Source organism: Acinonyx jubatus, chromosome B1, assembly GCF_027475565.1.
Source record: "Acinonyx jubatus isolate Ajub_Pintada_27869175 chromosome B1, VMU_Ajub_asm_v1.0, whole genome shotgun sequence".
In the NCBI taxonomy this organism is placed as follows: domain Eukaryota; kingdom Metazoa; phylum Chordata; class Mammalia; order Carnivora; family Felidae; genus Acinonyx; species Acinonyx jubatus.
In genome coordinates this window covers 29428348-29445955 of record NC_069382.1, presented here as the reverse complement: position 1 = coordinate 29445955, position 17608 = coordinate 29428348, and the positions used below count along the sequence as shown (strand labels likewise).

The 17608-nt window shown below is 38.6% G+C and overlaps 1 protein-coding gene across 8 annotated transcripts in view; it reads right to left on the bottom strand.

Moving 5' to 3' along the window:
- The window catches only part of LOC106966574 (pro-neuregulin-1, membrane-bound isoform), a 222131-nt gene that overhangs the window by 160553 nt on the left and 43970 nt on the right, over nucleotides 1–17608 (bottom strand). For all 8 annotated transcript variants that reach the window (XM_027077339.2, XM_027077338.2, XM_027077340.2 and 5 more), the window contains exons 2-3: nucleotides 13568–13745; nucleotides 2975–3096 (exon numbers count right to left, since the gene is read on the bottom strand). In XM_027077339.2, the coding sequence (XP_026933140.1) occupies nucleotides 2975–3096; nucleotides 13568–13745 (300 nt within the window). The remainder of the gene's footprint in view (nucleotides 1–2974; nucleotides 3097–13567; nucleotides 13746–17608) is intronic.

The following is a 17608-nucleotide window of genomic DNA, read 5'->3' as shown; positions in this document are numbered from 1 at the left end:
GCTGGCCCAGAGGCTCTGATGAACAGCACACAGGTCCACAGCCTCTGAGGAGAGGGGCGTTTCTAGGAAGCCATGTTTCATTTCACTCTCCAGTGGTGAGCCCAGAGCAGACACTTGACCAGAAGGTAGATAATTGGTAAGCTCTCTAGGTCTTTCCATATGGTCTGGCACAGTAAGTTCTGCAAATCAGACACTTGCAATGGGGAATCTGCTTCGGAACTAAGAAAGCAATCATAAAATAGGAATTAAAATGGAAAGAATGCCTTAAAAAGAGTCATGAAGAAATGACCAAGTGGGATCACAATCAGGTTAGAGTTCAGAATATAAAGTGGCATAGTTGAAAGCAAGAGAGGTGAGAAGATAAAAGAAGTAGAAGAATCAAGAAAGTATCTGAGGCACATCAAAGGCAGAAATACTAGAGAGAAGATCCAGAAACCCTTGTCACTTAAATTTTTAGATATGCCCTGGGTTCACTTTTCTTCTTGAACCCCAGTAACAATGAAGTTCCAGTTCTTCCCCACAGAACTCCTTGTTCTTTATGTGTCACACCCTTCCATCAGTTTTTGTCCTTCACACACCAAAGAATCTACTTAAACATTCACAAACACACAGGTACAGAGTGAGCCATATTAGACCAGGAATATAAGAAATCTGGTTTGGTGTCCTTCTTTGCTACCAAATATCTCGTGATCCTGAATGTATCTGTTTTCAGACACATGCTAAGTCTACATACCTTTTAAAATGTAATGAGAAGGTTGGATAAGGATGAACTATTTCTAGGCTTCTAAGAAAAAAAAAAAAAGAAAACAAAACAGACCACCCTGCATTGTAATTGAGATTCTTTATTCTCCTTCAGATGCTCTATGTAAGCCAGTAAGACCCCATTCTATAATGAATTTTAGTTGGCTGTTTAAGAATCACTTCCTTACAATATTCTGTGAACTTCTCTTTCCTCTTGTCACGTAAAAAAAACTGATTATCAAAAACATCCCAACTTTCATTTCTCTACATTATAATTGGTTAATACTAAATATTCAAATTGGCAGCCAATTCTTGGAGGAATTAATACGGAAAAATGAGTCGGATGTCTCTCCTATGAGAGAAATGTAAAAAGCTGTATTATCATTCGGCACCCCAAAATTAATAAGAAACTAATCCCTATGGACTTTTGCCAGGAATGATATAGCAGTAAATAATTCACTGCTTACTCCTGTAAATCAGAAAACACAGAATAATAGAATCGTACTGTAAGCACTCTGTGAGACCGTGACACTTATTCTAATTGTATTTTCCTGGGAATTTATAGTCTACATTGCTCTACAAATCTAATCCAAGTGTCAAAATCATAATTCAATAGCATTTACCACAAGGAGACACGTTCAACCAAGCCAATGACAAGCTGAGAACAAGCTACTAAACGTGGCACAATAAGAAAAAAAAAACAAGAATAAGCCACTGAAATAGGTTTTTAAATTTGTGTTTCAAGTAGCATCCTATAAAATTCCATGTGGGGTAAAATAATGCCAGTGGCATGCTTACTGCTTAACCTGTGCTGATTAAAAAGTAAAGTGATGCTATATTTACCCATATAAATTTTAAATGGCTTTTACATTTTAAACTATAAACGCAGCTCCTAAAAATAGTAATGGAAACTACTTTTCACTGTTGTCCTTTACTCTCTGTGGAGGCAGGTATTTAAGATTAAAGTAATGAACTCTGATTACCCTGCGACAGAGCAGTTCAGTGGGGAATCCAGAGAAGGCTGGGAATTAACTTTCCCAACTCCGTCCCATATTTTTATCTTACTCCCTCTCGCTATCCTACTAAGTCAACGGACACAAACTACATCAGTCTCCTGTGGAGGTGACCCTCGAGTTATTTTTACTCGTCCCTCACATTCTTACCTTACCACTTTAAGAGACGAGGCCTTCACAGCGGACACTCTCTCTCATCTCCTGCCTAGAGCAGAGCAGTGTAATTAGGCTTGGCTTTATGACAGATGACAGGGCTCGTGTGGGCAGTAGTTAAGTGCCATAATGCAAAAAGAAAAAGAAGCACCAAAGGGTTTTTGAAGTCACATTTTATTATTTCAAGAGATTGAGACGCTCCCTGCTAACTCATCAGCTTCTAGAGGTGACTCCATCAAATTGCGGAGTATTGGGGTATCATGAGCAGACAGCCACCAGCTGTGATGCTTTTACGTCTTCAGATCACTCAGAGAAGCTGCTGGAGGGGAAGCAGTACCTTCTACCTCCAAGGCCTCCATTTGCTTAACAAATCTCCCTGGCACTGTTCTCAGCAAAGCAGAAGTCGACTAAACATGGTAGCAAATGCTTTGCCACTAAGTCTCTCCTGTTTTCAGAAGTAACAGGCCTAAAAAAAATTGATAGGCCTAACTTCCTACTACCTAGAGCCAGCTGTATTAAAAACACGCAGGAGAACATTAAAATATCCAGGACTGAGTCAGGATTGTATTCTTCTATGCACACACACACACACACACACACACACACACACACACACACACATACACTGTACATATATTCATTTGGAATATTCATATGTACATACATATGCATGTAATATACATATCCTGCATATACATATGTATTCTGTATATAAATACTCACACACATATATATACACGTACATATTCTGTTATGGATAGAGCCAAAGACTTGACAGCCGTCCCTGACAAATTTAAAAAGAGGTATAACCTCTTTCTGTTTCTGCCGTGCATGACCTTATTGAAGTAAAAAAATAAAATCTATGTGTATTTCAGGTTTATATGAAATTGGGGAATGAAGAATTTCATGGAAGACACACAAGATACTTGGAGTATATGGTTTTCCTTCCATGTTTTTTATTTGTTCACAGGAAGATTTAACATACAAATTTATATTACAACTCTTACCACACATCTCGATTATTCCTCTTACAGACTGAGAAACAGGATGTAGTAGGTATCTCTTACCATTTGAATCCACGATGGTGATATTGGCAGAGGCACTATCATTTCCTAATTTGCTGGTCACTCTGCACATATATTCTCCAGAATCAGCCAGTGATGCTTTGTTAATGCGAAGTTCTGACTTCCTGTAAGATCAGGACAAAAGTGGTGTAAGTATATTTCACAGAAGTACAGTGACCATCAAAATCTATTTCTCTGTAGTTTCGGGGTTCTCAAACTCCCCCTCTACAGGGACCATGTTACAACACAACTTACTAATACATACATGTATGATGTGACCAAGAGTAAAAATGAGATATTATCACATTTAAGTTATACCATGAACATGACCTTAATTTTATCACCCAGATTAGTAATTTAAAGTAAGTCTTCTCTAATTTTTCTTTTTATTCCTCTACTGCCACCACTAAACACATCATGCCCCAGATATTTTTTTCAAACCAATTGGTAAATTTTCTTCCTTTCTATATCTAAATGTCATCCGCCACTAGGAAGATTAAAAAAGCGTAAAATCATTTGCAAATCTGGTAAGGACAGACACTTAAGGAAGGCTAGAATAGATTAAAATCCTCTGCACTTTTCTCAGTAGTATCATTAGGAATTATGTTAATTTTGAATGAAGAGGATTTAGTACTTACAAAAGAAAGGGAATTTAAGATTTTCATTGCTAGGAGCATAGAAGGACACAAATCACTTTTAATATTGAAATAAATATACAACAACAGCACACACATTTATAAAACTGCATATAAATCAATATTCAGCACTCTTTCAGCCTGGGCAGCATTGTAATTTGCATCTGTCTGTGTTTTACTGTTGCATATAGCCAATAATTTAAGCAGTCTCCATGATTTAAAAACTCAGAACCACTGGGGTTGGTTGAGTTTACTAAAGACTTTTTATTTATTTATTTTTAATTTTTTAAATGTTTTATTTATTTTTGAGGGAGACAGATGGAATGTGAGTGGGAGAAGGACAGAGAGAGATGGAGACACAGAATCTGAAGTGGGCTCCAAGGTCTGAGCTGTCAGCATAGAGCCCAACGTGGGGCTTGAACACACGGCCCACAAGATCATGACCTGAGCCAAAGTTGGAGGCTTAACCGACTGAGCCACCCAGGTGCCCCCACTAAAGGCTTTTTAAAGTCACACCTCAGACTGACTGCTTGGGCTCTTGGGATGATAACAGGGAGAGAAGACAGCAACTCAAAATTATATGCAAAGCTCGCATAAGTTACAACTTCCTAGTTTTATAGTGAAGTTTCTAGTTCTCTTGGCAGATAATATTATTACTCAAATTTGATCAATTGTCCTAATTAATGAAAACTGAATTCCTATGATTCTCCTCCAGTCTGTTGAACTGAACCACCCACCCAGTCCCATATGTAAGCCTTACGGCCTTCCATCATGGTGTTTCCCTTGTGCCATTTCTTCTTCCTAGAAAGGGGGTCCCATATTTGTACCCATCAAGATATAAGCTGACCTTTAGGGACCACCTCAAGTGCCAATTCTTTCATCAAAGCTTTCATGATCACGTAGCTGGTGCTGCTCTCTTCATCGTCTAAATTCTGATGGCCTTGAGTACCTCCTGGTCCTCACAGTTCTTTCAGTATATCTTATTTTTCAAGCTAGGACATATGCTTTGGAGGGGGAGTCCATAATTTAAACTTCCGGGTATCCTCAAAGTTCTATGACGATATGCCACTGTTTTGTCCTTGGTGTATCCTCAAACATTACTGGATGAATGTGTGAACAAATGAAGAAAATATTTGGATGCTCCCACTTAAGCTCTCTCCAAGACCTAATGTTCCTAATGTTGGCTGCAGGAAAGGAGGCTGCAATATTAAGAGGGCGCAGCAGTGGGAGGAGGTCCAGACCAAGGCAGCAATGGTCAAACCAACATGTGGACTGAAAAATTGCTACATTAGTTGTGACTTGGTACAATGTCAACAAGTAAACTTGAGAAAACAAAACAAAACAAAGTGTACTGTATTCAAATAAATTTGGAAAACATGGCATTAGTTAAACAAAAACAGGCGCTTTTTTGTCTTGTTAATCCTACAGGAACTCTCCAACTCTTTAATATGCTAATATACTCTGACTCTCCAAGAGGGGAATATATTTAGTGACTCTCAAACTTTTTTGAAGATGGAATCCTTGTCATCCACATGGCGTATCTGTTCCCATTTCCTGAATACAATGGTCACAGAACAAAGTTGATAAGAAGGGGACCTAATATAATAACACCGTTGTTTACCCATGTAGTGGGGAGGACCACCAAGGGCCATTTATACAGCAATATTCACATATTAATCACACAGGTTCTCCACAGAAAAGTTTCCCTGAAATATATCCCTGTAAACCAAAACAGAACAATCTGAGGGCATGTATCTTGGCAAATCGATATTAAGATCTAGTAATATACTATCACAACTTGTAAAATTATGAAAATACAACAATATTAGGACATTATCCCCATCAAGTTCTGCTAACTTTTAAGCCTGGTTTTGGAGTATTCAAATCTAGTGTTTTTGCTAATGAGTTATCAGCTATTTATACAACTTTGTCCATAAACACCAAGTTTTCTTTATGACAGACACCAATGAAGAAGAGTGAGAAACAATGTAATAAACACTATAATAAGCTTGTTCAGCCCAAAGTAACATAACTAGCTGAAAGAATTTTCATGTACGACTATGGAACCACTAACAATAACTGATAGATAAATCATGAAGAAGGTCAGGTTGAGGAATAATATCCTGGTTTTCAACACAGAAGAAAGAGTGGATTCCCCGGCACCTGGGTTGCTCATTTGGTTAACCATCCCACTTCAGCTCAGGTCTTGATCTCATGGTTTGTGGGTTTGAGCCCCTCATCGGGCTCTGTGCTGACAGCCTAGATGGCTCAGTTGGTTTAGCATCCGATTCTTGATTTTAGGTCTGGTCATGATCCCAGTGTCATGGGACGGAGCCCTGTGTGGAGCTCTGCACTGAGCATGGAGCGTGCTTAAGATTCTCTGTCTCTGTCTCTGTCTCTCTCTCTCTCCCTCTGCCCCTCCTCCCCACTCGTGCCCTATCTCTTTCTCTCTAAAATAAAAAAATTAAAACATAAAATAAGAAAATGGTAACTTTTCTTGTTAAGCCCCTAAATTCTAAATTATCACAATAACATCCCAAGAATATACAACACTCTGAGATACAATGATTCCAAGAACACCCCTTCTTTCCTATTTACGTAAGTTAAGGAGGAGTCCTTAATGATATGTGAGGAGTTCTTTCTCAGCCCTGTGCCATTAACATTTTTACTAACAAACTGGATCAAACTATAAGAAACATGGTAATCAAATTCACAATTAAATTGTCTTAAAGGGTTAGTTCTTAAAAATCTTCCTAATAGACCTACACAGTGTTTCCTGGAATATTATTCCAAGTAATGTAATAAATTTTATGCTTGAAAAAGAGAAAGAATAAGAAAAAAAGAAAAAGAAAAATTTTCTATGCTCAAATAAATACTGCATTGAACAAAGTTAAATAGATTTCTTTACAACAGTACCTCTTAGTGGTTTTTATGCAAATATGTGCTATGAATTTCCAAGGCAAGGGTGACATGTGGCTAAGGTATCCTTTCCATAGAGAACCCGCTGGGATTTCTAGGACTGAACATCAATCGGCCCAGAACAAGGTTCAGTTTAATCAAGACAAACATAACAAATACATTCCAGTTCAAAAATCAGTAGCAAAATACAGGCTTGGAGAGATGTGCCTTGACAATAATATATACAGAAAAAAGGCTTTCAATTAGCCATGAATTTAACATTATTCCATTTTAAACAACCACTAAAAAAAGAAATAAAAAAAAAGAAACATACACTGTTGGGCCATATTAATATTAAAACAGCATAAATCAAACTGGATGAAAGTCTCAATACACTGCTCACAGGCGGGATCACATCTAGAATATTTAATTATGTTTTGAAGTGGCATTTGATGAAAAATATCAATAACTAGAGGACTTTAGAAGAGGTTGATCAGCGTTGAATACAGCTTACAAATCTTATCACTAGAGAAGATTCTGTTAAAGAAACAGAGGTCCTACTGGCAGGCACCTATGAACATGATATGGATAGCTTTTTAAATATATTTCATGGTCACCTGGAAAAGAAAACTATCTGGGGAGGCTCTTGTGGAATTATGTCTTACAGGAAAAAGAAGGCATATTTTGAGTGTAAGGAAGAATTTTTGAACATTCAAAAATGGGGAGGGTGTCTTTCTCTTTGGAAAGATTCAAGTCTGGATAACCACCTGTCAAGAATATCTCTATGCAGAGAAAAGATTAAATTAGATCAGTGGTTTCAAGTATTTGGAAAAAAAAAATCCTGTTTTAAAGTGAAAGCTTAAAACAGAGCCTTATATTCAAAGCTATCATGAAGAGACAAAGATGTTCAGGTCAAAGTGGCTGGCAGCCCATTTTCAATCTGAAGATTCTTCAGGGACATGATGGGAAAAACATTTATCCAGATGATCATTAAGATCCTTTTGAATTCCAATGATACATTGAACTATGAGAGTCTTCAATCCTTAGGTCCTAGAGTAAGGAACAGGAAGCAGGAAGACAGTAGAAATATATAATCCTTTCTTGAAAATTATATATTGCAACGATTTGGGGATTTGATAAGTATGGTTACAACAGTTTTGTTTTACTCTCTTTAATAGGCTACCATATGCTCTCCATAGGAAGGAAGTTAACTTGGAAAAAGGGTGACTTCCCTTCCAATCATAAAATGAACCTTTTGCTCTTTAATCAACGAGTTATCCAGAAATCTGGGAGGGGTTGATGTTTTAGTGGATTTTCACTTTCTAAAAGTATTAAAAGAATTAACTCATGTAAAGTGTTTAAATGCACTCCCAATAAGTGTTAACTCTTATTACAGTCACATTCTATATTCCTGCAATATTTAGACTTCTTATGAGCATACATTACTTTTGGATTAAGAAAAACAATACTATGTAAAAATAAAGTAATACAGACTGATTTAAAGACAAAAGTTCTAAATATTAATTTATCTTTTTTTAATATCAAAATGCAAACTCTGTTCTCTCAATAAGTACTTACTGACAAAATGGACCCAAGGTTCCAATAACTACTATCTCCTTTTTCTTAGCTGGCTTGATTCTTCCACCATAGTTTATAGGCCAAGGCAACTTTAATGCATATGGGAATATCTCATCAGTTGATAGAATTCCATTCCTCTGATCTCTAGGGAATCCTATATGAACTCTGTGAGTGTGTGTGTATGCGAGTACGTGAGTGTGCTTGTGTGTGTGTGTGTGTGTGTGTGTGTGTGTGTGTGTGTTCAACACAGCTTCAGACACTGTCGACCTGTCAATAAAGAGAAGGATACAGAGCAGGGAGAAGCAGCTATCATATACAGTACTAGGGACTGCACCAAATGCCTCACATAAACCCTATGAAATGGGCACTGACTATTCCCATTTACACCCAAGGAATTTGAGATTTCCTTATAATATAAAATTAAAATGATCTGCAAGAACTGTTCAGCTGATAAAAGAAAGGGATGCATGTGAACGTTTTCTATTATACAGTCAAAGACCCGCAACAATTGTCAACAGAAGAAAGCATTCCTTTAAAACTTTTGCAGAAATCTGACCAAACCAATTAGATCCAATTTTAAACAAAAGTAAAATACGTGAGAGTGGAAAAGAAGAGCTGAGGAAACACTATGGGCATCCAAAGGAGCGTGCCACACACACATGACAGGAAGTCGGCCTTTCACGAGGCTAACGTAGAACAGATATTTCAATGAGGCCGGTCTGACAGCCTCAAATATGAATCTGTCACACTCCAAGCTCTTTAACCAGTCTTCTTGGCCAAAACTATCCACCCGGCAGAGGAAACAGAACAAAAGGATAAGCAGACACATAACACTAGGGCATTTTCCATTTTTTAAAAATTGGTTCCACCCGTTGCTTCGCCAAATAAAATAAACAGCCTCAAATGTAAATTCGAAATCGTAGAAAGAACATGTAAGAATGTATGTCATTAGTAGGAGCAGGACAGAAGGGCGATAAGACTTTACAAAATAATGGAGATTGCTTATTGCTGTGATGTCTTTTCCTAACGCTAAGGGATTAAAGGGAAATTCTGGCTGCAATGTACCATCTAGATTCTGTGAAAAAGAAAACCTAGACTAAGGATTGGAAAAGAGTCAACATTTTTCTTAAAATAAAGACAATCCCAATGAAATCCTAAATCTCACACTACAATTCACCTCTGCTTGGTTGATCAAAGCCGAAGATAAAGTTTGAGTAACCAAGTAACCAAGGCAAAACGTTAACAATTTGAATATGTAGGTGAAACTGAAAAATTAGAGTGTTTTTTTATTAAAGACCATCACCCAATGCCTAAGCATGTCTCCAGCCCTGTGTTGTGGCTTCACTATATGTAGAAAAATCACCAGTAACTGAAAAGACAGCAGGCATAGAGTCAGACCTATTTCAAATCCAAGCTTGAGCATTCATTAACATTGGATATACAGCAAGAAACTAAACTTCCCTCATCTTAGGACATTCATTTTTTTTTTAAATGGGTATAACAATAATAGTATCCATTCTCAGGCGCTTAGGTGGCTCAGCCTGTTAAGCATCCAACTCTTGATTTCAGTTCAGGTCATGATCTGACAGTTTGTGGGATCCAGCCCCCCATGGGGCTCTGCGCTGACAACACGGAGCCTGTTTGGGATTCTCTCTCTCCCTCTCTCTCTGCCCCTCCCCCCAATAAATAAGTAAACATTTTTTGAAAATTGTATCCATTCTCTTATACATATAGGACAAGTTGAAATAATAGGGCACCTTGCAAATGTTAATTAAATTTAGATTGAGTTTGGTTCTTTAGCCTTAAAAAAAAGTTGACAACACTAATGGCCCACTTTACACAAAGTGTTTTATTTTTGGAAGATCAAATATGTTAAAATGTTTTGCCAAGAGTAATTTACAGTCACACAACCTGAATAAAACGCCTTTTCTTCCATTTAATTCTTTCCAGCAAGGCTGTTGTTTAAAAGAAGTAATTTCTGAATATTGGCCTTTCTGGCATAATGGGATTTTATTAAAATGTAGACAGTACTCTTAGCTGTCTGGACCTATGAAGCCAACATGAAAATGCTTTTCTGAATACTGATGACTCTTTTATATGTCATCCAAGCCATGCAACAAATTACCTCTTTAAACGTATACATACTGTTTTCAAAACCACGTTCACCTTATCTACTCATCTTCATTTGCTTCTCCCCAGGCATCCTTAGGCTAAATACTCGCAGTCTGAAGATGCTTTGTTCTATTCGCTCAACCTCTTCTCCCTCCCCTCCTCCTCTCCTTCTTTCTTGGAAGCCTCCCCTGTCCCTGACTGGGTCCCCTTGCACTTCTTGCTATGACACCCAATGACTATCGCTACTGTAGAAGTTAAGATGGAATATTTTAACTGTTCAGCAACTCTCTCCCCTCTAGACCACCTGCCTCTTAAGAACAGGGAGCATGTCCTCCATGTCTGGGTACCTGGCATCTAGCCCAGGGTCTGACACACAGCATCTTGTCTCATAAAGGACTGAATTCCCATCGACTCGCCCACTGGCCTCTCTACTGTCCTATAAACAGAACTTGCGGGACGCCTGGGTGGCTGAGTTGGTTAAATATCTGACTTTGGCTCAGGTCATGATCTCATGGTTCGTGAGTTTGAGCCCTGCATCAGAGTCCACTTTGGATCCTCTTTGCTGTCTGCCTCTCCCCCACTTTCTGCCCCTCCCCTGCACACACTCTCTGTCTCTCTCAAAAATAAATAAACATTAAAAAAAATTAAAAACAAAACAAACAAAAACCCAGAACTTGCTACTGACTACTGTTCTGCTCCTTCTCTATAACTTCCCATCCCACCCTTACCCACCCAGCCAGAGGGGATTCTCTCCCTTCAGCAGACAAATCCACCTCTTCCTGGCTACTCCTATAGCTCTCGGGGTCTCTCCCTCTTCCCAAGCTCAGTATCAGGAACCTACAATTTGGCACCAGGCTTTACTGTATGTATGATGGGCCAGATCATTCATCAGGAGTATTTTCCGTAATTAAATCTTGACTTAGAGTAGAATTTACCTTAATATAAATAATAATTTTCTAAAAGGTCACTATTTGCAAACGGATGGGCTGCTTGAAAATCCTGAAGTTCCCCAGCCCTAAGAGTGCTTTAGCATATGACCTCGGAAACCACCATGCTTTCAGATAAGGCTGAACTCCAGAATCCCTATATGATCTGTGACCCCCCTGAGTGCAGAGATAACACCCCATGCTGCTCCCATTTCCTCCCATTCCCAGCATAAAGCCTTCTGTGGGCACCTAAATATTACTGATATCATTTGACAGCCATGTGGAAAGAAATGAGACATTCTCCTGCATGTGAAGATAACTTAGTTTCTTACGAATGTGTCTAATTGATGAAAAACAAAGCAGACTCCAAAATCCAGTATCTAAAAGTTTTTTTTTTCTTGTTACGCTTGTCAAAGCATCATAGTTATTTTTTTTCAGTTCACTTGCTCTTCCTCCTCCCCTCCCCACATGCACACAGGTTATTACACCTGTATGCTTTCCATTTTTAAAAGAAGAAGTAAGGCATTAAAGGGACCCAAGGAACAGATCTGTGTTCCGGCGTAGTTTCTTACTCATATGACTCAAAGCCAGGCAGAACATTTTTGTTTTCCATCTAAATTTCTTAATATGCAAAATTAGTCACCATGTACAGTTCAACTTCCCCTACTACCTATGGGAATGTTGCAATAAGTAATATTATGTAAAAAAAAAAAAAACCCAAAAAACAAAAAAACCACACCATGTCACTTTACAGAGTTAGTTTTTATATCTTTGGAGAAGCATCTGTTGCAAAAGCAATCCCTACTCTTTTGTCCAAGTCAAGAGATCCTGCTGACACACTAAATAAGGAGAATAAGCAATGTAGTTAATAAAGCCATGGAAACTAGGGGGAAAATTCACTGATTATGGTTATTAGAGCAATTAAACACTTTGGGAAGATTAAATTAAATTTCCATTATAATCACTTTGTTTTCTCCTGCTTCATGACTGTGTGACAATTTTTTGGTAGGTGTTCTAGAAAATCAAAGTACAGGAGGAGACTCTTTTGTTGTTGCTGCCAGTATCACATCTGGGATGTCACTGGAATCTGCGGAAGCATGAGTAAAGAAAATGTGATCTTTGGGGCGCCTGGGTGGCTCGGTCAGTTAAGCGTCCAACTTTGGCTCAGGTCACGATCTCACGATTCGTGGGTTCAAGCCCCGCATTGGGCTCTGTGCTGACAGCTCAGAGCCTGGAGCCTGCTTCAGGTTCTGTCTCTCCCTCTCTCTCTGCCCCTTCCCCACTTGCAATCTGTCTCTCTCTCTCTCTCTCTCTCAAAAATAAACATTCAAAAAAAATTTTTTTTTAAAGATTAAAAAAAGAAAATGTGATCTTTGAGTTTGGAAGTCCTATCACACAGATCACACTGATTAAAGGACTATTTGCAAGCAAAACTCTCACATACTTATCTCTTCCTTAATTTCAAAATGTAGTTTGATGTTAGAAGAGAATCTCTTAACTAAGGAGGTAAATAAAAATGAGGAGAATAGGAATAATAAAGGAGCATCGTTTTAGAGTAGGTATAAACCCCCCTCCAAGAGGTTATAGGAATCACAAGAAGCCTTTCCAAATGTGGACCTCCACAAGGAAGGTGGGATGATTTAAGATTCTTGCTAAGATGCTCTGATGTTTTAATCTGCTACAGTGGGTGATGTAGTTTCACAGAATTGTCAGTTAAAAAAACTTATTGGGGGGAGGTGCCTGGGTGGCTCATCAGTTGAGCATCCAACGCTTGGTTTCGGCTCAGGTCATAATCTCATGGTCCATGGGTTCAGGCCCCGAGTCGGGCTCTGTGCCGACAGCATGGAGCCTGCTTGGGATTCCCTCTCTCTCTGCCCTTCTCCCACGCGTGCTCACTCTCTCTCTCTCTCAAAAATAATAAATAAACTTAAAAAAAACTTATTAGGTATAGCTGTATGTATTAACCTCTTAACTTGAAAATAGTTCAAATTCGAGTGACCGCATTCTCTTTCCATAAATCTAGGTATTTATTGAGCTTTATCACAAAGTTGGGATATTGATTGTAGAAGGCACTGTACTGTCAACAGCATTCGTCTTATTTTTAAGAAGTCAAATTTTAAGATCTAACATATTCCAATTACAGCAGCTACCACTACCACTAAAGCTACTTCCTTCCTTCTCCCTCCCATCCCCCTCCACGCCCTACAGTTCTCTCCCCACTCGTTTTCTTTCCTCATCCAGAAGCTGCAAGAATCAAAGTTTCAAATTCCTTTCTATATAGTAACACAATTTCTGGCCACCATAGAATGAAAAAGCCTTTTTCATTTACTATAGATCATGCTTTTTGATAGTAAATTTATTTATTTGGGGCTGAGAATAATTTTTATTATATTTTATAGCATTCAATTGCTAGACACTGCCTCTGCTATTATATGCATGATACTTACCCTGGCTTTTTTTGTATCTTGATGTTCTGTGGTTTGTTCTTTCGGTTTAATTCGTTCCCATTCTTGAACCACTTGAACTTGAGAGAGGAGTATTCGGAACTGGTCTCACACCGAAGCACTAGTTTAGAGCCTGCAACAGACTCCTGGCTTCTCATCTCTTTCAATCGGGGAGGCAAAGCTAAAAAACAAAAGAGAAGGAAAAAAATTTTGATCATCTTCTAAAGAGAAACATATTAATTTTAGGTGAGCTGGATCAAGACACCATTCCCAAATGTTTTACTATCTGAGAGAGAAAGACAGAAGGGGGGAAAAAATGAGTCAACCAAAATGGATCTCAGCTTGGAGAAAAATAAAATGCCCAAATATAAAACATACTTGGGGCAGGGGAGAGCAAGGGGAACCTAGACTATAAAATAGTCTAAATGGTCAATTCCTCAATCTTTACATTTTTCTGATGCCATTAAAAATCCTGAACAGTGGTTATTTCAAAAAGACAAAAAACTATGCTAAAGGAGAATACGCAGCTAGGCCATTATGACTAATATTATTATTATTTTAAATTCCAGTATAGTTAACATACAGTGTTATATTAGTTTCATGTGTACTATATACAGGCCATTATTTTGAAAGTACGTTCACATCTCAGATCACAAATAATCTTCATCATGGCTCTGTAAATACGTACAGCAGGCATCATACCCATTTTTTTAAATGGGGAAGTTTAATTTCAGAGACGGGTTAGTGACTGACTTGTCCACGGTTACAATGTTTCTGGAGAGTCAGAGTTAGACGATGCTATCATCAGAGGTGACCAAACAACAAAGAGAACTCATATCTCTTAACGACGTTCCTTTCTTCAAGAAAGAAATTCTTTAGCGACATCACTTTTTTTATTGGGCCTCAGGCTGGTGTCCTCCACGCAATGAATGACCATTCCAGATGACAACCGTACTCAGATCAAATTGTCAGTTTGATTGGCTTTAGCTCTTCTAAATCTTCTCAACAGAGACTGGAAGTACTTAAGCTGTGCACTACCTGGTAGAATACCTTAAGCACCTATATACCAGTCTTATTTTAAGCAAGACAGCTAAAAAGAGTATCTGTTCTCTACAGAAATATTTATGGATAAAATGTTATACTATCTGAGATTTGCTTCAAAATAAAATGGTGGCAGGGAATGGATCGGCATAAAAATGAAACAAATTTCCCAAGAAGTTGGTCCATCATTGTAGAAGTCAAGCAACAATTCAATATAGTAGGCCTGTTTTTTTCATAATAAAAGTGGGGTTTTTTTTTAAATAAAAGCATAATGAGTGGACCTTCCTCTGCACACGCTTCACTTAATAATCAACATCACAGAATTTGAGCTCTCAACACTGTTTCCGCTGAGTCTCAGAGAAGCCAATTACGAAGCCCACTTCTGCTCTAGGTCAGGTATTAACTTAAAACCCCAGCAAATAAGACTGGTCTTCCTGATTCAGGGCATAATGATTCACTGGGTGTGGTGACCAGGACACCAAGGACAGCCATCAGAGCCATATTAGACATAACCAGGAAACCAAGTTCCCTTCTTACTCAGGGTTTGATTGTTTTTCTACATTTCTGCCCTTAACCGAGTAAATCAAACGTCAGGAATAAGCATAGGAAGGCTCCTACAAATTATAGCAAAAACCATTTGAATGCTGTGATTTCTTAGCAGTGCTCCTAAAAATCACGTCCCCTTTTTATTTATTTGGAGCCTAGGAGATGTTGTGGAGAAGTTGGCACTTAATGTGGAGACACAGCGGCAAGGTAGAAAACTCATGTCAGCTGTTCTTAGCTTTTGATACCTGATTATTTTGTCTGGTTCTTATTTTCTGACAGCTTGAGAATAAGATTTACTCTAAACAGGTTTTACAGGACTCTTCCTTTTTAAGCTGGGGTTCATGCATCTCTGTTTTGGAGGTTTTTAAAGACAGACTAAATTCTCATCTCTCTGGAATAGTGTCTGTATGTTCTTATTAACTCTTTAAGGCATCTTCAATTTTTGTTAAGCCCAGCGAAGGGTGTTAAAAAAAAACAAATCTGCTGTAGCTAAATGGCACCAAAGAAACTGGTTTACACGTATTAAGAAAAATAAATCGTCTCACTATTTTATGTATAAACTAAAATAACTGGCTTGACATTTTTTGGTTTTCACTGAGTTTTACATTTAACTTGGCATGCCACCCAGACTCTCAAGGTTTAGTCCCTTGCCTTTAAGAAAAATGTCTTCACTGAAATATTCCAGATATCCTTAACTCCCAATAAGCACCAGGTCCCCTCACCCCACAGCTCTAGACAATTGCTTATCAATACAGCCGGAAGAGAAATGTACTAGACTTTATGCTCTTGAGTTTGACTAAACAATTTTTCATAAAATCATGTGCATCTTTTTCCTTTTCTCTCATTCCCTTTCTCTCTCCCACCTCTTCTTCCCCTCCTGTTCGTCTATCAATCAATCTCTTGGTTTCAAATGTGAGAGAACAAATCAGACAAATTCAAAATGGAGGGATATTCTGCAAAACAGGTGGTCTAGGCTTCAGAAGTGTCAGTATCATGAATGACAAAAGAAGACTGACCATGAGAACCGATGCAAATTCAAAAACATGACAAGTAAATGCAATGTGGAGCTGTCACTGAATCCCGTGTCGTGGAAAACACTCTGAAAGATAGTAATGGGACTACCTGGGAAATTCAAATCTGATATCGTATCAACATGAAATTTCTGTGATCACGCATTGTGGTTACACAGAAGGTCCTTGTTCTTAGGTGGTATCTGCTGAAGAACTGGGGGTGAAATGTCACGATGCCTACAACTAAATCTCAACCGATTCAGCAAGTAAGGAAATACACACTTGCATGTGCACATAAACACACTCACAAAGAAAGAAAAAAAAAGGAATCTTGGTTTCTCTTTGTTTTCCTGCCTCATTCACCTGGTCTTTCTTCAGTTCAGTGAAAGGCTCAGGATTTCATTACGTTTCAATGCCTTGGCTAAGTTTGCCGTCATGAAGGAGATTCTTGGGAAGATTTGAGTTTTAATGTACAAGTCTATCTCCTAAAATGATATCCTCCATTCAAATTCTGTGAGTGAGACAGCCCTGAAATCCTCAGATGGCTCAACCTCATATCCATGACTTCGGGGCTCCAATTTTGCTAGGTCCTTCGGTGCAAGGAAAACAATCACTCATCTGGAATGTCAACATTTATCCTTTCTTTTGGGGTTTCATGTGCAAAGATGTACACATCTGTTGTCTTTAAGAGATAATCTGTGATGTGGGGCGCCTGTGTGGCTCAGTCGGTTGAGTGTCCGACTTCGACTCATGTCATGATCTCGCAGTCCGTGAGTTGGAGCTCCGCGTCGGGCTCTGTGCTGACAGCTCAGAGCCTGGAACCTGTTTCAGATTGTGTGTCTCCCTCTCTCTCTGACCCTCCCCCATTCATGCTCTGTCTCTCTCTGTCTCAAAAATAAATAAACGTTAAAAAATTTTTTTTTAAAAAGAGATGATCTGTGATGTAGTGCTGCAGAGACCTTCAGATTAGAAGGTCTTTCTTAGCTGAAATATCCACTCCTTTAGCTGACTCTGTGTATAAACATTTCTTAATGATTTGGGTTTCTGGTATACCTCTATCGACTAGCCTGAGTTCCTCCCTCTTGCACACAGTTTCAAGTACGTCAGAAGTGCAGAAGTTCCCAGCTATTCTAACTTTGCAACCTTCAAAGTTTACTTGCAGTAATGGCGCCTTCTGTATCCTTCACGGGTAACAACCTAGGACATGAGGACATTTGCCTTTCAGGGAAGAGCTCTTTCAAGGAGTTAACTCAAAATCCCCCAGAGCATAAATGGAGAAACACACCTGTACAGCATCAACACACCTACACAACCACATCCTTGGTCCATGGGTGTTCTCTTGTCAGGGGTACCTTCCCCATAAGTGCCATACAAACTTCCTCACTCATTTCTTGGTGGAGCCCAAATTCAAGGGTCCTGAAGGCTTGGCAACAACATAAACTCTTCT